The sequence below is a fragment of the Pteronotus mesoamericanus genome, unplaced genomic scaffold, assembly GCF_021234165.1.
Source record: "Pteronotus mesoamericanus isolate MK-2021 breed Mesoamerican mustached bat unplaced genomic scaffold, CSHL_Meso_final contig_169, whole genome shotgun sequence".
Lineage (NCBI taxonomy): Eukaryota > Metazoa > Chordata > Mammalia > Chiroptera > Mormoopidae > Pteronotus > Pteronotus mesoamericanus.
The window spans coordinates 8458338-8484059 of NW_026555068.1; the positions used below are offsets into that span (position 1 = coordinate 8458338).

Here is a 25722-nt window from a genome sequence, read left to right on the forward strand (position 1 = left end):
TATTTTGATGTTCTGTTTCTAAGTACATATATGTCTAGGACTGTTATATCTTCTTGAAGAATTGACCTCTTTATCATCATGTAATTTTCATTATCCATAACTAAACTTAATGTAGTTACTCAAGCTTTGTTTTTGATTAATATTAGCATGGTTTAACTTTCTCCATCTTTTGATTTTTAATCAGTCAAAATATTTCTGTTTCAAATGGGTTTCTTACAGATGGCATATAGTTGAGTTCTGTTTCTTTATCTATTCTGACAATATCTTTTGTTTTATTTACATAATTCTTATATTTTTAGATTTTATTTATTTTTAGAGAGAAGGGGAAGGGAGGAGACAGAGAGGGAAAGAAACATCACTATGCAAGAGAGAAACAGTTTCCTCTCACCAACCCCCAATCAGGGACCTGGCCTACAACCCAGGCATGCGCCCTGACTGGGAATCGAACCAGTGACCCTGTGTCTCACAGGCCAGTGCTCAATCCACTGAGCCACACCAGCCAGGCCTATTTATACAATACTTATTCAAAGTGATTACTGATATTATTGGGTTGTCTACCATGTTTGTAATTGTTTGCTATTTGGCGTATTTGCTTTTCTCCACCCTCTTTTTTGTGCCTTCTCTGGTTTTAATTGAGCATTTTATATTATTCCATTTTATCTTCACTCTTAGCGTATTACTTATAGTTCTCTTTTTAAAAAGTTCTTTAGATTTGGAAAATGCATTTTTAACTAATCTAAGTAAAACTTCAAATAATGCTGAGACAGGGTAGTAAGAAGCTAGGAAAATTCCTTGGCAAATACAATAGGGAAACTGAGACAGGTAGCTGAACACAATGGCCCAGCAATTTACAGCCAGGTGCAGATGGTCACCAAGGCAGAAGGCCCCGAGTGCCTGGCAGGGGGCAACACTGGGAACACAAGGCCCTCACCATAGGGTAACGTCTCCTCCCTGGCCATCTCTCCCTGGAGATGACATCTAGACCTCAGTTGTGTTTCAGCTCCAGGCCTGGAAAAGCACACCGGTGGGCGAAGCCAGAACCAACTGAAATGACTAAAGACACCCTTCCCTGTCACTCACCCATCAGTGGAGACCATGACTCTGAAAGGGCGCACTGGGGAACTGGTAAATATTCTACTGAAACTCTCCTGAGACCTCACCTAAGATTCCCTCCTGTAAGAGACAAAGAGGAAAAAGAGCCTCAAGACAAAAGACCCAGAACAGGCTTGCGCTCCTGGGGAACAGCCCAAGGCTGTTCCCTTCTTCTCCCTCCACTTCTTTCCCCACAGCACAAGTCTCCTAAACTCCAAGGCAATGGGCAGCTGGCATTCTATCTCAGACTAGTGCCCTGCACCAGTCCCCAAAGCCCCCTTTACTTTGACTTCCCAGTGAGCTCGGGCAGCCCAGCTCTCCTGCTGCTTCCTCTATGCTAAGCCCTTCCTTGTTACACTGCCCCCAGCTTTAATAAATGGATCCTTATGGTCACCTGGGCTCATGTTGTGCAATCTTCTCTACATGAAGTCGAGGACCCACACACTCGCACTGGCCCTAGGCAGACCCCCTCCAGGCCAGACCCCTGTCTGGTAACAATACTACACTGCATTATGTTTAGTGATGGTAGCTTGTAACAAAGTGTTCCCAGTCCCTCCCCCTGCCACCTCCCCCTGCCAACATTGTTGTTATTCAGTTCATGTAACTATATGCTATAATTACCTAATACCATTTTATTACTGTTAAAGTTATACCTTCATTTATTCCTTCTCTAATACTCTTCTTTTCTTTTTGTAGATCTGAATTTCTAAACTATATTATTTTGCTTCTTCCTGAGAAGACCTTCAGCCTTCTATTTCTTGCAGAGCAGGTCTGATGGTGCTAAATTCCCTAAACTTTTGTTAGTCTGAGAAAGTCTTTATTTTCCCTTCACTTTCAAAGAAAAATATAAACTGCATATAAACTTTAGGTTGGGGTTTTTTCTTTCAATACTTTAAGTATTTTACTTCACTCTTTATTATGGTTTCTGACAAAAAAAAATGTCAGCACTCCACAAGGTGGGGCAAAAGTAAGCTTGCATTTCTTCATATGAAAAGAATAATAAATGATAAAAGAACAAACTCTGTGTTTCACTTTAGCTTCAAGTGAAATCCCACTTTTTCCCCACCCTCTAACTCGTGCCCTTGTTCCTTCATAGGTCGGGCATTCTCCCCACCAACCCCTTTCCCTGCTTTCACAATTTTCTGTGCCTTCCGCCTTTGTTTTTTAGTTTGAATATGATATGCACAGTTGAAGTTATTTTGTAAGTTATCATACTGATATTTTCTAAGCTTTCTGGATCTGTGATTTGCTGCCATTAATTTGGAAAATTCTCAGTCATTATTGTTTCAATATTTCTTTTGCTCCATTTGCTTTCATCTCTTTATATACCAATTTTACATGTTACACATTTTGCTATTGTCTCATGTTTCTTCAGTATTTTCTGTGGTTTTTTTATCCTTCCTTTTTCTTTCATAGCGGTTTGGGAAATTTTTGATGACATATCTTAAAGATCACTTTTTCTCTCTTTCGTTCTATCTAGTCTACAGATAAGCCTATCAAGGCGTTTTTAATTTTGTGACAATTTTTTTTTAATTTCTAGCATTTCTTTTCTATGGTTTTCATCTTTCTGCTTACATTATCCATTTATTTTACTATGTTGTCTACCTTTTTCATTAGGGCTCTTAACATATAAATCATAATCATTTTGAACACCCTATCTAATAATTACAAATCATGTCATGTCTGAACCTTGTTCTGATACTTGCCTTTTCAGATAGTGTTTTTCTTGCCTTCTAGCATAACTTGTAATTTTTTTACAATGAGATATGGTGTATTGGATAACAGGAACTAAGGTAAATAGATCTTTAGTGTTTTATATTAATCTGGCTAGCAACTGCATCATGTTTAATGTGTGCTGTAGCTGTAGTTTCCAAAGGTTTCAAATTCAAATTCTAGCATCCTCAATTTTGTCTTCTTTATTGACTGTGGGTGTCTCTAAGAACTCTTTCTTGAGTAGTTTGCATCTTGAGGCTGTTTCAACTAACGATTCACGGTTTTTATACTGGAATCCTGTTAGTGGGGTGCTAAATTGTGGGAGACAAGATTATGTAATTTTGTGATTAAATTTCAGTTTCTCAGTGGGTTCTGTATCCTGGGGCTGTGATCTTCACAAGTGTATCTTAGCTTCACCCTGCTCCCCTCAGGTGACACAGAAAGGCTAGTCGAGGCTAGAGTGGGAGAAATGTCATTCCTTCACCTGAGATAAGGCATTGGTAAACTCTTTTCCCCCTGCACGGTAGGCCTTTCTTATGGAGATTTCCCTGGGTGTGTTTCACTACGGAGTAACTGAGGGGGGTGTTCTTGGCTCTTAGTATGTTAATTGGGTAGAGCTGGAGGTACAACTCCCCAAAGGGAGGAGGTCCCTCTAAGCTTATAAACCGCAGGAGTTTCTTACTCAGCACCTAGTCCACACTCAACCTGCTGTCAATCATCAAAATTGCCATTTAGGTGTTCCTACAAGTTCATGGCTCCAATAGCTCCTTTTCCTGAGTAAGCAATTTCGGCTGTGACTCTCCCAATTTCAGGGTGATGGCTTGCCCCACAACTTCAGTTTCCTGATTGGTGAAGAAAAGTCTTCAATTTTCAGTTTGATCAGGTTTTTCTTATTGTCAGGATGGGAGTGAAGATTTTGAAGCTTTTTACGTGTTGAAGCTAAAACTGTCCATTTGGCAATGGCCTTATTCTCTATAATGCAAGTCCCACGGGCTGGTTCTTGCATGTCACAGAACCAGGCAGCTCAGCTTTCAAATATGGTTCACATCTCAGCACATCCCATCTACCTGTTTAATCTAACTCCCCCTTCAGTAATTAAATATACTTTCTTCATGGGTCATTATGATGTGATTTATGACATGTGTGTAATTGTCAGAATTACTGTGGGTAATTAAAATATAAAGTGAATGCTGCCAGAGGCTTCAGTCACTCTCAATGCCCTCATTAAAAATCAGGAGCTGACCAAATTATAAATAGACTGGTTTGCACAAGTTCCCGGCAAAACCTAATTATAAAACTTATCCTTATTCTATCAGAACTCACTCCATTAGTCATGCAAATTCTGAAATGATTAAGTTGTTTTATGTGCTGGAATTGTGGAATTAATAATAAAGAGGTGAGTAGCAGTAATTAAACATTACTATGAAACTTTATTACGTCAGGTCAGCTTAGGTCATACTGCATCTCTTCCTGACCCCACATCCAACACAAAGGGCACAGGCACGCACCTCGTTAAGGTAGTTTAATGAATGGCTTAATGGTTTTAGTGGATTTATGATAACTTTCGTAATGAGGTCTAAAACAAGGAGGAGAAGGATCTGTAAACTCTGAATGAGGTATTACATTGGAATTGGTCAGAGAAAGACACTGGAAATTACTATCAGGGGAATGTTTTCTCTCCAGAAAAGGCAAAGCACAAGGGGAAATCAGTTACTATGAGGATGTTTCCAGCTATGGCAACTGGCAGAGGCAAGTGATAACCTAAATTTTGAAGGAGATTTAGGCAATCATATCTCACCTCTTGTCTAATTTTACAGATAGGGAATTTAGCCCAGAGAAATTGCTAGGCTGCTAGTGAATAACAGGTCCAGGCTCTGAGCTTAAGCCATGCTTCTCTTTGTATAGAAGGCCACAGGTTAAGGGGGACATTGGTGAGCATCAGGGTTTTCTCAGTGTGGGAGTGGGTGAGAGAACAGCAGGGCAGGTCCATGACAAGTTTCCAAAGCGCAGAAAAGGTATTTAACTGAATCTTTACCTTAAAACCAAAGCATGGTTTCATTTGAGACAGAGATACTATATATGGAAACACAGACAGCACAGTGCTTATTCAAAAGAGACTAAGACCTCTGATGACTGGCCTGGCTGTTGTGGCTCAGTGGATTGTGTGCCAGGCTGTGGACTGAAAGGTCGCTGGTTCTAATACCAATAAGGACACAGGCCTGGGTTGCGGGCCAGGTTCCCAGTTGGGGGCATGAGAGAGGCAACTGACGCATGTTTCTCTCACACATCAATGTTTCTCTCCCTCTCTTTCTCCCTTCCTTGCCCTTTCTCTAAAAATAAGTAAATGAATAATTAAAAACTCAATCAGTACATCTTTGCAGAAGCAAAAGTAAAGAATATTTAAAGATAAGGAAGGAAGAAAAAGAATGGAAAATAGAAAAATGGAGAGAGGGGAGGAAGGAAAGAGGAAGCAAGGAAAAAAGGGGAACTGCATACTTTATAGACTAATGTAACATTAAAGAGTTACAGATTTACCTTTGGTTGGACTATAGAGGCTCAGCATCGCCAATTTGGTTGGGCTAGGGATGATCCCTATGTAAATGTTCCTTGTGAGAGGCAATGGTGGAGACAGAGAAATAAGAAGAGAGAGGTAGAGCGAGTATTTCTTACAGGAATACAGAAATTCAACTCTGCATAACGCTGACTGCCTTCATCAACTCATCAGCTCTCTGAAATTTATTCTGTGGTGTTCTCTCCCGGGGTTAAGGACAGAAAACTTCCTGTGCCGCGAGAGCGAGATCTCACATGAAAGACCGAAAAACCGCGAAGTTCGCCTACAATGAAGCAGGACTCCTCAGCCCTGTCTTTCAGGTGTGACTGGTGAATGTCAACATTCACATGGTGTATCCAGATGGTATCTTCATGCAAATGAGACAAATAAAGAGAAACTCATATAAACAATCCTTGGAGAGACAACAAAGAAGAGAGTCGGGGTGAGGAGAGTCAGGTGCAGTGTGAGGGAATGGGCCTGGTCTTGGGGAGGGGCCGCTGAAGCTCAGATGACTTGTCTACAGTCCACTCCTAGCAAGGTAACAACCTGAAGGGATGGTGGAGGGAAGGCTAGACATGAGGGGGCCTGGGGATGAGGAGATGAGTAAGTGACAGTGATAAACTCAAAGAAATGCAGGAGAGGAGGCTAGAGACTGGTTGCACCATGGTGATTAAATGACAACAGTGTGGTGAGTGCAGGTGACAGGGGCTGTAAGGAGACTAAATGGTAATGGAAAAAATTACCTACCTTGGACAGACGCAGGAGTCAGTAAACTGTAAACAGAGAGAAAGAGAGAAAGGCGGGGGAGAGAGAGAGAGAGTGAGTGTGTGTGTGTGTGTGTATGTGTTGTATGATTTGACATTTTGCAGCAACAGTATAAGGCAAGCAGAAAAAAATATTCTTATCCACAAGTTACAATGATGTGTAATCAAGAAACTGAAAGTCACAAGAAAGCATTGGATGATGGTCACCAAGTGTCTATGCCTACTCTGTGTTCCTCTAACATGTTCTGGAACTTTATAGAATGCTCAGAATGAATGTGGTGGTGTGGAGGGTAAGTAAGTGAGGAAAATTCACACATCCTCCCTCCTGCCTCTATCCTCTTAAAAAGCTGGGTGGCTTTTTAGTGGGTTAGTATCCTCTCCTCTTCCAATGGTGGCAGAGCCTCAGAAAGGACTCTGCAGAGGGGCTCGTGGGACAATTAAGCAGCTGCCTGGTCCCATCAGAGGAGGGGAGAATAGCTAAAGCCTCCCAAAGGCACACCTGGCTTCAAAGTGTACAGGCCTCGTAGACCTCTGTTCTTGCCTTTTTCAAGAGGTCTCAAAAACTCCACGGGCTCCTTTCATTCCTTTTATGTTGATTCTATACAATTCAGGTTGTTGAACAATTCAGATTGAACAGAACCCTTTGTGCACCCCCACAGGATGCTCGTACATTCGTCATTCACTCAAAGAATATCAAATCTTTTCAATATGTCTTCTTGTTGTTCTGCTTGTTGTGGGTGGTTATTAAAATGCCCCAGCTTTTTAGGAAGACAGTATGACATTTTCACCTCCAAATGTGGAAGTGTCTCAGCAAGAGGCACTCTGAGAAAAAGCATTTGAAAACGGCAGTTGTTGGCTCTCCAGAGCCAAATACAGCCACCTCAGCTCTTGCTTGAAACCCAAACAGGGTGAGTGCCAGCCAGGGATTCCAACCAGCTGGTGTAATTGGCCTAAACAATCTGACAAAAGGGAACCCTTTTCCTCAACAGCAGCTTCTCCACCTCTTTCTCTCTCCTTTTTTTGCTTGAGACCGCACAGTTTTGCACTTGTCCTTCATACAAATAACTGGAGGGTGGGAATTATTCAGAAAGCTCGTGTTCGACACCCCATCTGTTCATTCCTGACAGCAATATATAATGTAAGGCTATAAAAACTTGAAAAATAATGCAACATAAAAAGGGATTGACTCAGCTCCAAGAGGCCATAAATGGTAACAAATACCACAGGATGATTTATTTCATGCTGTAATCTTTACAGTAAGTCATCTTTCAGACATTTCCTTGTGACAGGTTTTAATAATATTAATGCCCAGAGCAATCCAAATCATCGCCAATAGATGTATTTATCAAGCTGCCAATCCGAGTAAATGAAATTCTATAAGCAATAATGTAACATGTTTAAAGGAAGCTAATAAAACAAGTCAGCAGAGAAATATTACTTCAAAGTATTCTCTCCCTCTAATCCAGCCCTGTATGTTATACAGCTAAAATGCAAATCTTTCCATACTTGATTTATTGCTCCAAAAATACCAATGACCTTTTCCCAAGCTTCTGTGTATTCACTCTCACACATTCATAAAGCCTGCAGTGCATCCTGCCAGCATCGCTGAACACTGGAGTGCTCAGCACTTATAGTCACGTTTGCCTTGCCTTCACACAGGTACTTGATTGGCAGCTGCAGTAAATAACATCTAAGTTTCCAAGCCTTATCAAAATGTTACAAATACCTAAGTCATAAACTAATCTTTGCAGTGCCCACTCTAGGCAGGTCTTTGAGAATACCTGCAAAAGTGGCTTGGGTACAGGCCTGATGGTTTCCCTGTTGCCAGGTGACTTCTACGCGAGGGAAAGCCAGCCTGCGTTTGCCCTCCATCCGGTTTGCTTTGCTTTGAACTAATGATTTGTTATTCCTGCTGATCACAGTGTGCCAGCTGGTAAAGCATTTGGCATTTCAAACGCGGCTCAAGATCTGCCTCCTACAGGAAGCCTTCCTTATTAATTTCACTAATTTTCTGATCTCTAGCACAATATCTGACCCATCCTTCAAAGCAACTTTGTAATTAATGAATCCGTGAAAGCGCAACACACATCAAAGGCACTCACCAAATATTAGCTGGGAATACACAGTGCATTGATTTATGGGATCCATTCTACAATTAACTGATGCCTCATTTTTTTCTTGCATGTCATATTCACACTCTTTGAAGATAGATTTACTATTTAATGGCACCGCAAGTGTTTGCTATGCCACTGCATACTCTGTAGGGACATTTTATATAAGAGTGTATACACACACCCCCTCCAACTGATGTGGCAGTGTTTCAATGTATTTATATATTATTATTATGTTCTTGTGTTCATTTGGAGTAAAACATTTGGATGTCTACCAGGCCCATTATTTGCACCTTTTTACTTCTTTGAGAGCTGTCTCAGCCCCCCCACGTAATAGCCAAATGTACTCCACTTCCTGGATATGATTGGACAAGGCAGGGAACCTGATGGGGCTACACAGTCAGATACTTTCCTCCTGAAATGGGAATGTGGGGTGCTAGGAATCTAGTCACCTCATTTGTAGAACTGGAGCTGAGGTGTGGCTTTTGGGCAGGCGTAGCCAGATTCTGCCGAGCAGAGTTAACAGAAAGCCTCTGTGCAGAGGACGCAGCCCAGGCGACAGTCCCCGTCACCCCCTGACCCAGCGCCGACGCCTCCGGCAGGGCACACAGATTTCCACTTCCTGGCTCTGGTCTCCCCAGAAGACAGGCACCGCCTTCTCCCTTATGCATTTTCTGTCCCATGATTCCTTATTAGAAAATTTCTTGTCTTTATTTTAAAAGAATTTCTGCTACTTGCAAGTAATTGAACATTAATTAAAGTGTGTATATTTTGTTGATAAATCAGCTTTACAAAAGATGACATAGGAGACATATTTTTGTTTGAAAGGAGTTGATCCCTTATCATGAGATGCTGGACTATTTTTGGATGTTAATCAAATACCTTTGTATCTTAGCAATCCAGAGTATTTTGAGTGGAGTTTCAGAGTACCCTTAGAACAGAGTAAAAATTTACTAGACAAAGATGAGAAAGAAAGCCCCTTTTAGGTATGCACACAGGCCCAAGGAAGGGAAGTGCAATGCACATTTGGAGGACCTAGAGAATACAGTACCATTGCTTGAGTTCAGAGGACTTTCGGGAGAGACAGGGGCCACATGATCGAGGGCAGTGTTAAGAATTTTTATCTTATTCCTAAGGGCACTGAAAAGCCATTGAAGGGAAACAATATTGTCAAGTTTTCCCTTTAGACACACCATCCTAAGTACAATATAGGAATAGATAAGAGGGGACAAGTGGAGATGTGGGGAGGCCAAGTCGAAAGCCATTTCAACAGCGGTCTAGGAAGAGAAGATGGTCGCTGGATTGGGGTTAGAATTAGAGATGGAAAGGGTAGAGAGATTCAAGCTATTTGTAGGCTTAGAAGAGAAGACATGAGAATTGGTTTAATTTAGCACAGAAATCTCTCAACTCCCTCAGTTGATTCTTTTATCCCTTACCCAGACTGCTAGTGCAGGCGTTAGTCATTGACCGATCTTGCTAGGTTCACTGTTGGCTTTGCATTTTCTTTTTGCCAACCTTAGGGTGTGTTTCTGAGTGTAGTTACTAGAGGCAAAAACCAGGTATTTGGGAAAAGTTTTACTTTTATAATTTTATTCCCTAATTTGCTTTAGTAAAATTGTTCCAGAATCCAGTTATTTTCTACTTCTCCATTTCTTCTCACTTCCTTTCAACTTCAGTGCTCCACCAAACATCTAGCCCTGTACACTGTGCTTCTCAGGGTGAAACATGCCAGCCAGGGGGTGACATTAGATCGGGTGTCAGGACACAATTTGAAGAAGCCTCCTGTTCCCTGGAATTTTTATACCTGTGCCTATGGACACACCCCCATACTCCTGGGAATTGCATGTGACACCTGCTCTATTCTTCCGTAGTTCTTGGCTTGGGAAACTACACCTGGAGAAACACTGTGTCAAGCCCCAGTGGCCGAAAGAGTAGAATGAAGGAAGGTAAAGAAGAAGGAAGGAGGAGGAGGACTCAGAGAGCCTGGGGCTGCTCCACAGGTCCCGAGGCAGAGATGAGAATATCTGGTGAAACTTTGTTTCACTCAGGACAATTTACTTTCATTCCTCCTCCCTGCAAGAAAGAGAAAGATCTCAGGTGGGAAGGTAGACTTTGAAAGACCCTCTGGAAGGAGGAATATAATCAGGAGTTTTAGAGATTATCTGCTTATATGGACATTTTTCCTGTGTTCTTCCTCATCCCAAATATCCCTTAAGATTTAGAGTTATCTGACACAGGCCTTTGATTTTGAAAAACAGATGACTATAAACTCACCCAGAATGCCTTCTACCTGTTTTACATTGCAATATGTTCACCCTTTTCCCCCAAAATTTGCTGTTTAAAAAAAACAAACCAGAATCCAAGTAGAGAAGTCAGAGCCTTATGCCACTGGGTCATTGATTTCTTTTTCCCTCCCACCTCAGAGCTTGTTCTTGGGTGAGTGTAAGGGATGCAGATGAAAACCCATTAGTTTGGGTGGGGCGTGGCTGCTAAGAACTGTTTCTGGAAAGCTGAGCCCACAGGCCACGTACCTACCTAAACTGGCCCTACAAATCCCTCCCAGTTGTCTTTTTCCCTAAGCCATCTCTAAATCTCTTAAAACTGGCTCCCCAGGCTGATCCACACAAGGGTTTCTCAAAGGAATAAAACAGAATTCAGGGGAGAAAAAAAAGAAAACATACTACCCACGGTCCTGAAGGCTGAATATGTATGCTTTGGCAAAAGCTGAAACCAGGACGCTTTAGAAAGGTCGAACAACATTCACACTTACCCTCCAACAGTGCAAAAGCCAGGCACCAGGCGTGGCTGACTGTAAAATCTAACAGAATATTTCAGTTGAAGCACATCTAACTAATTAGTACGAAAATGTTTTTTCATGCAGTATTATTCTGAGAACTGGGAATACTAATGTGCTCTTGACTTGTAATAAAATGTGAATATAAAAGTATTCATCATAATGATAACATCAGTAAATAAGTAAAATCTGTGAACATTTTTATGTTGGGAGACCATTTGCATTGTTCTCAATTACTGAGCCATACCCATGGATTAAGATGCTACTTTGAATCAAAGTCTGCAAGTTTGCCACTCTCCCTTCCGGGCTCTTGTAGATCTTCCTGTAACTATGTATATCTGTAATGTATGTATGTAAAGGGTGCACAAAGTAAATCACATACATATATGTGTATATATTCACAGATATATGTGATTTATCTTATTAATTCTTACATAGTAACACCAGAATTGTTCCCCAGAGAGTCGTTTATCCACAATATACATACTAGTGATTTTAAAAAGTACGTATTAAACATTTCTTTCATTATCTAAACTGACCATTTTAGGAGAAGTTCGAGACTGAAAAATGGCAGCTTCTCTCATGTTTATAAATTGCTTTATGATGTTTCTTTAAAACTAGCTTTTCCCCACTGGTACCTTAAATGCCGATGAGATACAATAATACCTGCATTTCTTTATGAGGAAACCAGAAAGCAGAGGGGCAGCAAGCTGTGAGGGTTCAAATTGGATTTCGGATTGGAATCCCAGCCTCTTGAAGAGGCGTGGAGCCTCGCCTGACACAGGGGCCCCTGAGGCAGAGAAAGCCCCGCCCAGCACCGCACACAGACACCAGTGTCTGCCGACCCAGGCAGGGCCAGTGGTGGCACCTGTGCCGTCCTGTCTGGGGGCAGAGCTGTGCTCCCAGTCTGACCCTGGGAGTAGAGGAAATGCCACATTAAAAAAGAAAAAAAAAGGAAAAGGGTTATTTCTTGTCATTACATCATTACATAAGGGTTCTCCATAGAATTACATACAATAACCTACTTGCTTAGAGTGTAACACAGAATAATGTTTAGAAAAAATATTTAATTTCCACATGTTTTAAGGAAAATGACTAGTGCTTAAAGAGAGACAGGCTTGTAAATAAAAACAAATGGTGACGACTAGCTTCTTCCCAGGGCTTTGAGGAGAGCAGGGCAGGTTTCCAGGGAGCCGGTTATTTAGCTTACTTTTTAACACTATCTGCAGCAATATTTCAGAGTGAAATAAGTAAAATATCTGTTCCTTTTCATTTGGCAGCAGCAAAGATCTCTGGGAAAATAAATAAATGAATGAGAAATATGGAATCCCCATGGTATAATCCCAGGGTATGGAAACTCACTTCTCTTAAATGCCTCCCTCTGGCATAATTGACTTTTCATGTGCATTTTAATAATGATATTTCAGCAGGTTGCAAGAGAAATTTTTTCTTCTTCTGTTGTTGTTGTTGTTATAAATTATGTTTTGGGAAAAAAAGTGTTATAAATCTAATTGCATTTTCACTTATATTAACAAGTCAGCACAATCTTCCAGCATGTTTACCAAGCAATTCCAATATTTACAGCTGACCTAATTGGTTGCGGGCTACAAGCAATGAGCAATGTTTTATTGTCCTGATCGCTGCATATGTGCTGAAGACAGCTGCTCAGGTGTAAAGCTACCCAACAACCCTGAAGTTTTGCCTGCCTTCTGCCTGCCTTCATCCACCGGCTGCAGAGCTGTAAGGGGCAGAGGGAGGGAAAGGGAAGTGGGTTCTGGAGTAGGAAGGAGAGGAGTTTGTTAAACAGCCCTTTTCTTAGTCCTTTGTTAGCAAGAAAGATTTTCCCAATTATTTGGGGGCTGTTACAGACTCAAAAACTAACTTGTTCTTAACAAGTTTGAATGAAAAGTTATAGATAATTGCATGAAAGCCATTAACATATTCAGTAAACATCCCTGATACTTCATGTGGAGTTCAGGATGATTTTGCTTCTCTTCTTGACTTTCACTATCAAAGCCAGCATGGTCTTTAGGAGCCAAGCATGGGTCTGACATAGGCTGCAAATTCTTATATTCTTGTATCCTTAGAGAAACAGCCAACACAAAGAAATCATTCTTACTGGGAAAAGAGCATGTTGCTTCATGGGGAGACAGGTGCTGAGTCTGCCTCTCATGTTACTAAAGATGACTTCCACTGTGGTTTTGCCTCACATTTAAACTAAAATTACATTTGTCTTTAAGTTGTGTCTCTTTCCTACTCATGCTGTCGGTATAACACCATAAATGCAGAATGCTCATAACATTTTTAGCAGAAAGCTGCTTTAAGGTGAGTTTCCAGATCATGGGTTCAACCACTTTGTGAATGCTCCTGTCTTCTGCACTGTGATAATGGCTAACGTTTACAGAGAACTTACTCTCTGTTAGGAACTTGGCCAAGAGTCTCACCCTTAATCTTCTCATCGACCCCATGGCATTGGTGCCACTTGTTTTATGGATGAGAAACCTGAGCCACAGAATAATCAGGAACTTCCTCATGATCATGTAGCATGGAACTCAAAGAGTTGAGATCTGACCCTTGACAGCCCACTCTGGAGACCCCACTGCAGTCACAAGACCAGGCAGCCTCCTCCTCCATCACTCTTGCTACAACCTAAAACAAATATGCCAGAGTAGGCAACAGGCTTTGGAGTGTGGTACTGGGTGGACCCAGGAGGCATTTTTTGAGTGTCACCTGAACTCATACCTCCCGTTCTGGTTGATGCCTGAAATCTCCCACTCAGGGCTTTGTTCCTTCGCTGAAGTCCTGATTCCTGATAAAAGGAAAGCTACCGTTGGATGGGTTAATATTTTAAACTTCTGTGTTAGCAAATGATGGTCCAAACAGATGTTGATGGGGGCGGTAATTAGGTAGGGATTGTGAGCCCCTGAGAAGGGTGACCGTGGGGGGTCAAACAGAGGGCAAAAAATAAGAATAAAGAGTCTGTGGCAAGTGCCAGCTTCACTTTTTTTTTCCCCATAGAAACTATTTAAGTCATGTCCCTAGTCCTTGAACACAGTTTTACTTAAAAAAGAGTGACTAAGCTTCCCATAGTCTTCACCTTCTCTTGTCGCCTTGGTCTTTTATATATGACCCTAAACAGACAAGGTCTCATCCCGGCCTTTTAGTAGATTATAAATAAGAACAAAACATGCATAAACTAATTATTTAATGCAAATACATATACACAGTAAATGATCAGTTGTCACACTGTAATTTTTATTCCCGTGTTTTGAGGGCTGCTTCCTCGTCTTACCACCTAGCTCAGTCAAGAGAAATTCCCAAAACCACAAGTCCTAGGAGAGTTTGACTTCATATTTCTTAACACCTGTCCACAGAATCACAAAGAGGTTTTAGAAGAGCCTTCGTCTTTCCTGTGCTACAGCCTCCTAAGCTAGTCAAACAGACAGGGTGAGGACGACGAAAGCAGTGGAGGGGCACGCTGAGTTGTCTTTGGTATTACTCTGACACTCTTCTGATGCCTGGAGCTTTTTTTTTTGCCTTCTATCTTCAAGTAATAATAAAATATTGTTTTTAATCTCAAAAGCACTTATTCAATACATACTTGATAAATGATTTATATATATACACATATATATGGTGTTTTGCTGGAGTTCTGTCACATTGCTTCTCAGGAGTCCAATTCTGCCTAGGCAGGTACAGGACAAGAACTAGAAAAGGGGTACTTAGAGGGTCCAAAGGAAAGTACCTACCCACTCCTCTGAAATTCTTATTCTCCTCTAATCTCTGCCACCCTGACTCTTTTATATGTCTTTAGAACTCAGGCTCATTGTGCTTAAAAATATCATTTCTGTATATCTACCTCTATCCATACCTCCATATCTATACCTGTAAATATATATGGATACATATTGTATTACCATTTCCTTTGGGCTTTGTATTGTGACTTGATCAAATGCTTATTAAACTTCATACCAAAGGCATGCTTTTGATTTCTTAGTTACGGACTATATTTTACTCAGATAAGAAAGTGTACACTTATTGAGAGGAAAAGTCATTTGAAAAACTTAATATGAAAGAACAGAAAGAAAAAGTGCCTGCTCAGGTTTCATGGAAAATCGGTTTCTATAGAAAGCTCAGACAGGATGTGTGTGAATAGAGAAGAATCATGAATGATCATTTATATCCCATATTCTGCCCCCTGAAAAACCCTGGAAGCGGGTCCTCAGTAGGAGTTCAGACATCACTGAGGCTAAAAGATGGTGTTTCTCTTGCCGGGATCATCTGCAGCCCAGTTCCATCAGCTGTGCAGAGCTGAGGGTAAAGATGGAAAAAGGGTCCTGTTTCATTTCCTAAGAGAACAGCATGTGTGTTTGTGCGTGTATGCATGTGTGGTGTGGGGAGGGCATAGGACCTAAAAGTGAGAGGTCTCAGGGACAGATGTGTCAGGATTCGTACCTGGGCATAAATTACATATGGCTGGGGGTGGGTGTGTCAGAAGTGAAACAAATCATTTCTCCCAGATGGGTGGATTTCCCCACGCCTCTGGGGTCAGTGTACCTCTTACGCTAACTAACAGGCTTCTGGCCTGAAAGAGAATATCCTAGCAGTCCTTCTGAGCAGAGTGCAATTTTCTGAGAAACTGAAGACTGCTATGGGATCAGGCGAGCTAGAAGACGCTGGGAAACAGCCAAAGAAGAAGGTGGAATTGGCATGAAGGAGACTTGTTCTGGAGGGGAAATGACAAGATCTAGGCAGACTTGCATGTGGCAAAGCGAATGAACAGTGGGAGGCACTACTTTATAAAGCTTCACTGAAAACCTTATTGATATGCTCCATTGAACTGATAGTCTGTAAGTAGTGAGTAGTAGAGAGTGAGATTTTGAGCGGTCCTAAACATCAAACCCTCTCTCACTCTGAACGTGAACAAAAATGGTTGCAAAGCACGGAAACCTAAGAGCCAGGGAAATGCTACAGAGGGGTATGGGGAAACAGAGTGACAACGGCAGGAACCATTTTTCACTTGCTCAATTTTTATTGTGCGTTAGGCTCTACATTGCAATTTAATCTGTTTTATCTCGTTCAATCCTCAGAACATCTCAATTGCTTAGGTTCTAATATTATTTCTATTTTGCAGATGAGAAAACTGAAGCTTACAGGCTACAGAGAACGGTAATCTAGGGCTCATGCCTGCTTTAGTGGCAATAGTCATGGCTGATGTTTGTGGGCCCCTTGAACTTTAAAGAGCTAAGGCCAAGCTGGGCTTTAGAAGAGAGAAGAAAATGGCATTCATGGTCTCTGGTATCTCTGAAAGAACATGGAGAGTATAAAAGGGTTGGTATTATAATTATGACCTTGGCTGTAAGTTTCACAAAGACATAATGGGAAGGGAAGTTATATGGGAAAGAAAGTACATTCAGATTTCCATACAGTCTATTAGAGTTCAATTAAGCAGATCCAGAGGGAGAAATGCTAGTGAAGGGTTGATACGTCCAAGGAAGACAAACCTTTCTATTAGAAATGGTTTCCTCTACTGACCTAGATCTATCATACACTGCTTGGAAATATCTTCCTCTCCTTATTTTACTGGTTAGATATCTATCAATATCTCCCTGAGTTTATTAACACCTACTTTTAAAAAACTGAATGACTCGATGTGGTTATTTTGTTGTTGGTCAGAAACTCCCTCAGCTCACCTAAAGCAGGATGAGCAGAATAAAGAAATTGGAAGCAAAGACAAAGAGGCTGTAGGAATGGTTGAGATGTGTTTTTATCATCAAATTTTTCATAGGTCTAATTTTATCACCTGAAAAAGAAAAAGAAATTCTCATCTCTCATATTACATGACACCTTGATTTAAGAACACAGGACTCGGGTAAATAGAACTAGTGTTTATAGTGTTTATTTATTCCAGAAATACATATTCAACTACCCTCTATTAAATAGACTTTTGTTTGTTAGTCTAAGAACCTAATAGCTATTTAAACATTGCTTATTCTATGGGAAAGGAAAGTCACCAGGGATGCAATGGTATATCAGACTATATAACTTTTGTGTAAGTTAGAGCTGTCTGTATTTCTTCAAGTACTAAAAATAAAAATTGGCACTTTCTAAACTGACCAGAAAACTCACTGGTGGCCTGACGATTACATCTTTAAAAGCATCAAGCTCATTGTCAGCAAAACTATAAATGAAACTATGCTGATTTGGGTATGTGCATGTAATACTGTTAACACATCAAAGATGGATCACAAATAGCACATATCACTTATTTGACATTTTTTTCCCTGATAATGTCTATTTGTCTCTACTGAGCCATCAATTCCATTTTATCACTCACTGTTGTTACCCAGGACTTTTGTTTGCCTATTTGCTGACTGGAGTTACCTTTGCCCTTTAAAAATATGAAAATGAAAACAAAAGAAAAAGCCACCTTATTCTATAGTACAAAGTGGGAACTGGCTTTTTCATTGATCTCATTAACACTGTACTTATATCAACTGAGCTAACTACCTCCATTGCTGAAGTATCACAGAAACTCACTCACAAATGGTACTTACCTATTGAAGCATATACCACTGTCTGATCAGCAGTATGACCTTGATTAGTGTCTTTTTTTTAATCTTCTAGTTCATGTGAACATATCTTGCTTTTAAAGGTGTAAGTGAATTAAGTATAATCTTTAGAGATGATCTGGATGGTAACTATCACTCTCTCACCTTATTTAGAGGTTTTTAAAGCATATTCAGAGATCATCCAGCCAGATCCAAGGCTAATGGGCTCAGTCTGCAGGTGGACTAGGTTGTGTGGATCAATTCTCCTTTTAGATACCTGCTTTAGACCTTCTCCTTATTTATCATAGACAATGGGGGATTAAATACAAGGAGAAAAATACCAATAAGTTAAATTATTATGGGGTTTTTGCGGGGGTGCTGTGCTCAAGAATAGTAGGAAAAGTCAGTGACACCGAATGGCTAAAATTCCATCTGAGGATTTTCAGTGGCTTCGATTGGTCATGAATTGCCCATCTTCTATCATCACAGAGAAGACATGACAAAGAATAAATGGAAGTATCAACATGGCTGGAGCAGTTCATGTGTTATCACGTATCTTGTCTTTATACTATCAAAACAATTTTCCAATTAGAACAACTTTTGTAACACATTTGCATTAACATAGATGTAATGTACACACATATATACACACATGCATAATAACAACAGCAAAGAATGTACTCTTAAGAAATATGCGATGTTATTTCTCACAGCATTCTACCATGAACTGTCACTTCTTCTCAGGCTAGCTGGTACATGGAAGGCCTCACATTTGTCCCATGCCTTGTATATGTCATATTCTTCAGAGGAGTTGAAATTCCCACTATCTTCCACCTTCCCAAATCCCACCTCCCACAGAAAACTTTCTAAAACAATCCATCCAGCCCTCCTTGATCTCTTCCTCCTTTGACCTGCTGCTAGAATCATCAATGCAGCATTTGAAGGAATGTTGCCTTATTTGGCTTCTGACTAATTTTATATGAATTCACCTTGTTTACCTAACTAGACTGCCTAGGAGTTGAAACATGATTTCTAGATCTACAAACACATCAAGCACAGTGTCTACCTAGCACATAGGGTGTTCAGTAAATACCTTTACCAACAATTTTAAATGAAAAAAAATTTATGTGCAAATCCCAATGCCAGCCTATAGCTGTTTTGTTGCCATTAAGAGTGAGGCAAAACATAAATTCACAAAATTCATAGCACCTTTCTTCTAAACAGTCCCTAACCCTTGTTTACATGTTATCTCAGTTCCATAAAATCCTGGAATGAAAAGCAAGAAAGGGTAGAAACTAAAATTCCTGGGATTTTTATATTCCTCTCAGTGCACACATGAAGTGGTGGCACCTTTGCTGGCTCAGGCATTTCACAGCTGCCTCACTTACAGAAGAGGTACAGTAAAACCTCAGTTAAAGCAACCCATCAATCCAGAATCCTTAGGTAAACAAAAGCAGGAGTGTCCATGTATTAAAAGAAAGAGGAGAATTATATCAAAAACAACATCAACGATTTATTTCAAAATCTGTATCTTTGGAAGGCCCTGCATTTATTATACATTCAGTCCAATTTTGCACACCTTTCTAGACATAATAATTGATAGTAGCAATAATAAGGAATATTTAAAGAGCACTTACTCTCAGCCAGGAATCAAGTGCTTTAAATACCTAATCTTACTACAAAAAAAAAAAAAAAACTATAAAGAATTCATTATGATTATACCAGTTTAAGATATCAAAACTGAAACACATAGTAGTTAAGCAAGTTGCCCAAAATCAGAAAGTTCAGAGCCAGCACTTGAACTTACCTTATGTAATGCCAGAGCATAATGACCATGCTCTGCTGATAATATAGTATTTAACAGTATACAATCACATTTCTCCACCGTTAAAGATCTTCCTGGTATCGGATAGCTACTAAAGTGCAATGTTGCCAACATAGTATATTCATATTAGAGTTTAGAGCGATAGAACTTTTGGATCAACCCTCTACTTAAAATGACTAGACGGATCAGATCCCCCTCCCCTTCCCCCTCTGCATTCTAGTTCATCAAAATTTTAATGTATTAAAGAGCTGTAGGGAAAAGGAGGGTGGATTTACTGACCCTATTCTGCAGATTCCAAAACAAAGGCCATCCCATCATTGATTTGTTGAAAATGGGGAATATATTAATAATAAAAAAGCCATTTTGGTATAATTGAAATTTCATCTCAACTCACATTTCTAGAGCACCTGAAAGGCGATCTGAAAGGGGCAGGGGCATAACCTTTGGTTATCATGGCCATGAATTGTTTCAGGAGTGTTGGGGGAGGTATCGTTGCTTAGCTTAACGATATTGGGAGGAGTAGGGGTGAATTCATATTGGTAAGAAACAATTCCATTGGTCAGTATAGGAGGTGATAAAGCAAATATTCTGGTTTAAGTGAAATTTTTATTGCCTTGTGACTCTCAGAAAACCATAGAGGGACAGGGTTCTCTGAGGTTCTTACCTGGTGACAATGTTCATGCTGCTAGCCCTCCTTGGCTGTCCCCCTGGAAAAAAACCCTTCATTGCTGTCCCGTGGAATTCCTTCATGTTGCTGGTCTTTACCATTATTGTTGACCCTGCAACAGCACAGCAATATTAGTGAACTGGCATACTATCTGCTCATAAAGAATTTTGAACCATTACTATTGGCTAAGACATTTCTAGGTCCTTAATTAGATAGACGCTGGGGATTCTTAGCTACAAACTAGTTCTAAGAGGGTAAATTATGAGACTGTTTAATTTCCTTCTATAGAATTGAGAGTGGGTGAAAAATGATTGTGAAGATTTCAATGCCACATTGTAGTATGCTCAAAATAAGTACCTATTGAGTTGCTGCTGTATTTTTCTAATCCATCATTCCTCCCATCTCAGCCAAGAGCACTGCATCTAGGGAGCCTCCGTGCTACTGGCAGGGTCTAGAGCCACTATAGACTCTCAGAAAAAAACACTGAGTCCCCTTCTCCCTTCTGCAGATAGCGCTCAGGTTGTAATTCATTCTACTTGGGTATTGCCTCCTATTAACTTTATTTTTCCTATGCAGCTTCTTTTATTAATTCTGAAAACATTTGGAAATAATGCAAAAACAAATAACTTTTTCATCTGAAAAATGGGGATAATACTGAGACTTCAAAGGGTGATTGTGAAGAAAAATGAAGAATATTTGAAGTTGAATAATTACGTGAGCAACATGAAGCTGCACTGAGATGGAATGGCTCTTCCTGCACCCACATGTTGGTGCATGCTCATGACATTCCTAGTCCAGAACCCACATTTGACCTAGGAATCCCTTCAATGAACCAAGATAGGAAGACTTTATTGGTCAATTGGCATTTGGTATTATGATAAAAAGTAACATTCTAAAGGATGCTTTGGAAGTTACATGCTTCGCCTTTACTCTTCAAGGGCGCAGCATTATCTGCGTGCCTGAACCTGATCAGAGATGGGAAGATTCTCTGATCAGAGATGAGGAGAAGTTATCAAGGTAAGGGACAAAGTCAAAGAGCAGCCATCATTGCTGCTCCTCTTCTCTCGCCCACCCAAGTAGAGAAAAGAGACATGGCCTATGCCTCCTGTGTCAATTTAAGAACCATTTCTGTACTGAGACTACTCAGAATGGGGCGTTCATGTGAAACAAGGCTTTAAACCCACAAATCACCAGGTTTTGGATAATGGTAGACATAAAAAGCCACCCCCAAAAATCTTGGTATCCTTTTCTTTTGTTGTAATTCTTTCTGAACCGTTCTAATCCATAGAAAATATTGAGTCAAAATACACTTCTGGAAGAAGAGGGACATCCTTTGGATGTGTGATTTGTCGGCTTAAATCATTAGTAATCGCATCACACAGGTGTGCTAAGAGCCAGCTTTGGCATAAGACTGCTCCCTCCCTCTAATCCTCAGAAGCCTCCACTTAAATATGGAGGCTTGACGAAGGCTTTCAGGTTGACTGATGTTTCCTTATTTCGTGGTTACCTTTGGCCCTGGGGAACTGGCCTGGGAAGGGAACATCTGAAGAAAAGTCTGAGTGAGAACTAGTATGTTACCAACTGTCAGCTTCGAAAGGCTAGTGGCTTAGGACACGTGATAGAAGCTGAACTATGGAATGTAAAAAGCAACATGCTCAAACTGGCTTAGGAACAATAGAACTTTCGGGAAGTCTCTGCTCTCTCAAAGCCTAACTCTCCAGCCAACAACATTTGCCAGGTACTAAAAAAGAGGTATGAAATTTTTGCTAAAACTTTGAATCTTCCTTTGTGTCATTCTTTATAAAGTCTCTTCTGAAAACACATTAATGATTTGTATAATTTTGAAAACTTTCATAATTATCAAAGTACAAGCATGGATGTGGGGATTGGAAAGAACAGCCTATATGAGGTTTGGCGAAGCCTCTGGCTCTGTGTTGGCAGCCTGAAGGTAAAAGACGGATTGGCACACATGGTCTCCTTTGGACCCTTATAACTCTGAATTCTATAATCCTAACGACTTTCAAGAAAAAAGTCTGAAAGTGTTCTCTCTACCAGAGTGCAGACAGGGCATTTAAAAATGAGCAACAATCTATCATTGTCCTTGTCCCCTGTTTCTATTCTGCTTTGAACACTTGAAAAAAAAAAAAAGCAAAAAAAATAAAAATAACAATAGGAAAACAAAGCTACCTCTCTCAAGGCAGTTAGTTGATAACTGAAGTTTCTTTGGTTTCATTTTAAGACAATAATTTTATTTATTTATATTCTCATCTGTCTATTGCTGACAGTGTGCAAGTAACTATTTTTTCGTATTTTAGACAAAAAAAAAAATGGAATGGATTTTGCCTAACACTCTAGCTAGACTGATAATGTCTTGCCACAGCTTACCATGACTTCCCTATGAATATTCTAAAATAAAGTTTTGAGCAAAGTGTTGGACATCAGAAAAGACATGGCATCTAAGGACTGTGGATGACTAGAAAAAAAAGTGGGAGTCCTGTATGTGACCAACATTATCATTTTCTTTCTCTCTTTTTCAAGAAGTGATTTTCTTGAGAGCCACTCTGCAAACATATTCCCTTCCTGGCATGCATGATAAGATCACATGTTAAGACATGCCTTATATATGATTTCCAAATGAATAGCAAGAATTCTACTCCTTTCTATCTCCCTCAAGAAATATTAGCATATGTTCAAATGAGTGAAAATAATTCCTATATTATTTGGATAATTCTGAACCTTCTCCAATCTACTAAGTAGCTAATTTGTTGCAGTTATTTACAAAATTTTATATTTACCTGTCATTGTCACACACCTAAAAAGTGATATCATATATTCTGCATAAGAACCCCTGCTCGTAAGAGCTGAAAAACCAGCATGACAACAGATCAAGCCACTACTATAGTCTTGCCTATGTTAGGATAACATTCATCCATCTCTTTCTTTCTTTCTTTATATATCCATTCATGACAAGAACCTACTTTCATGAAAATCATTATAGATCCAGGGAAACCAGCTAGAAAGCTGCTGTAATCATTGGAATGAGAAATAAAGGGGGCCACAGCTGAGGTGGAGATGAATAGTAAGGACCAAAGAATCAACTGCAGGATTAGAAAGAACAATAACAACTGTCATGAACATAGAAATTCAAGATATTTCTGTATGTTCTTCGTGGACTTATTACCAAATTGCTTTCCTTTTTTTTAGAATTCAGTGGACACACGATGATGACCTGGCTTTAAAGAAGAGTCATACAGAAACACCTCTACTCTCTCTGCTACGGAAGGTCATTGGTACAGGAGGAGAGCTCTGATGACCTCAGAGATGCTTGGGAAGCCATCCCAGGGAGGTGAACTGGTGGAGTCATTAGTGAGGTTACATCTCTGCCTTCGAGGTGTGGAACTCTCCTCCTAAGGGCACTTTGGCTGGGGTGACTCCTTTCTTAAATGGGTCAGTTAGTCTTGGATGTTTATGAAAACAGTGACCCAGGGCCAGACCTAATGAAAACTGTGAAGTAAGGTTAATTCAAGTTTGGGCCACCTAGTCAAACTATTTCTAACACTTTTCATACCCTTTTTCCAATTTCATTTTCATAAATCCCCTTCCAGGTGTAACTCCATTAGAAAGATTAGCATTCTAATGAGAACCCTAAAAGAGTTCTCAGGAAGTGGGGGTCAGGGGTGTTTGGTCACAGCTTTCCTGAGGGCCATCCTCACATGGCCCACTCCTTCTACTCCACCATATGTGAAGAGTCTTATGTTCTCTTCCTTGCCCAGGTTGAGGACCGCTTCTCGAAGAGCTGCCTTTGACATTCGAGATATCAATGGTGAAATAGCAGGCAGTGAACTGGACAGTTGGCACTAGGAAAACTCCTGCCCAGGAACTTCTCTAACTTACATTTCACAGAAAAGCAGGAAGACAGTTACCCCTCCTGCTCTGAAGGCTGGCCCTCTTAGTCTTCATGCGAATGAACGGCGTAGAATCAGTACAATCTACTAGAACTTCTCTACCAATTTATATTTCATCTGTATTTCATTAATTAGAAAAAATAATAATTCTTTTTATGTTCCCATAGGTAATATGATAATTAACATATATATAGTACTTACCATTTTCCAGGCACTGGTCTAAATGCTTTTTATATTAATGTACTCAATTTGTATACCTTTATGTGCTAATATTCTCATTTAATCCTCTGAGATATATAATATTATTATCAACATTTTACAGAAATGTGAAGCATAGGAAGACCTTAAATAATTTGCCCTAAATCACTCAGCTAAGTGACCAATGCCGAGTCCCCGTTCTAGCCACTGTGCCCTGCTGCCTCTCTAAAGCTGCAGACGATGAACTTCAGCGGAGAGCGTCTGGTGTGGTTCTAGTTTAGAAAAATGAAGGTAATCGAAGGTAGAGGGATTATGAACCCTAGACTATCAGAGCACTGTCAACCTTTTCCATCTCAGGGCACACATAAACTAATTACTAAAATTCTGCAGCACATCAAAAATTTATTTTTTGCTGATCTGACAAAAAAATAGGTATAATTTTTATTCATTCACACTGGATGGCTATTGTTGTGTTGGTTGTTGTCATTTTTTTTTATTTGACAATCTAAGGGAAAAGAAGTCAGCGCCCCTGACTAAATAGTCAGGTATTGCAAGTTTTAAAAATTCTTGAGGCATATCAATGGAAAATCGCTGGAATACCAGAATGAAAAAAGGTCAGAGAGGTGCTGAGAACTTCCAAGTTTGGAAATTACACCAAGACCCCAAAAGGTAACCTCTTTTCCTTAAACCACAGCTAATGAGTGGTACAGCTGCGGTCAGAATTCAAGTTTTCTGAATTCTCATTTGGTATAGTAGGAGGAAGGAGTTGGTGGAACTGAGAAAACTTCACTAGTTCAAGCAAGTGATATTTATTTGAAGGGAGTAGACTGGGGATACCCTTCCCCTGGCTCTTGAAAGATGAAATGTGCCACCTGGAATCAGTACTAATCCAAAATCAATAAAGCATCTGTTTTGTCATCCATTGGTAAGTTTCTAAGTCCTTTTTTGAAAGTTAATTCTCTGGGATAATTTCCAGATATTATCATGACTTTTAGAAATATAAGGCCAAGCACTTGGCTTCTAGAATGATGTCCTTGTTGGAACATTTTGGCTAGAACTAACTCTCCAGATTCAAATTCACTCTTAAGTCCGCTCTCTAGCCACAAGATCAGTAAATGTTGCATGGAACTCTGCTGCCATCACCTGGCAAATTGAAGTCAAGAGCAGCTGACTCGCTCATTGCTTGCTATTTAAGAGTCTCCATACTAGATTAATAGAGTTCTCCTGAATCCAATAGGATAGGCTTGGTAGGAATGGTGACTGAGGATCAGTATGGAAGAAGAAATGATTCTATTATGAGAACCAAAGAGTTCTGAGGAATGTGAAAACTACATCAAAGCTCAAACATTAGATTTGTAAGTTTTTCTAATTTATTCCTTTGATACTATAAAATACATGTCCTAGAAGTGGGTAAAATTTGGTTTATATACCAATATGAAGGCAGAGTCTTTCTCTTTAAACAAAAATATTTCTATCTTTATGTGACAGCAACTTACTGCTTTAAAATATTTATAGTAAAACCACACATAAAAGTCAGCTAAATAAAGGGAT

At 40.0% G+C, this 25722-nt stretch overlaps 1 protein-coding gene across 1 annotated transcript in view; it reads right to left on the reverse strand.

Annotated features, from left to right (window-relative positions):
* Positions 1-25722, reverse strand: part of KCNU1 (potassium calcium-activated channel subfamily U member 1) — a 118798-nt gene that overhangs the window by 48640 nt on the left and 44436 nt on the right. Inside the window, 1 exon segment of the mRNA XM_054565772.1 lies at positions 20066-20180. Within this exon segment, the coding sequence (XP_054421747.1) occupies positions 20066-20180 (115 nt within the window).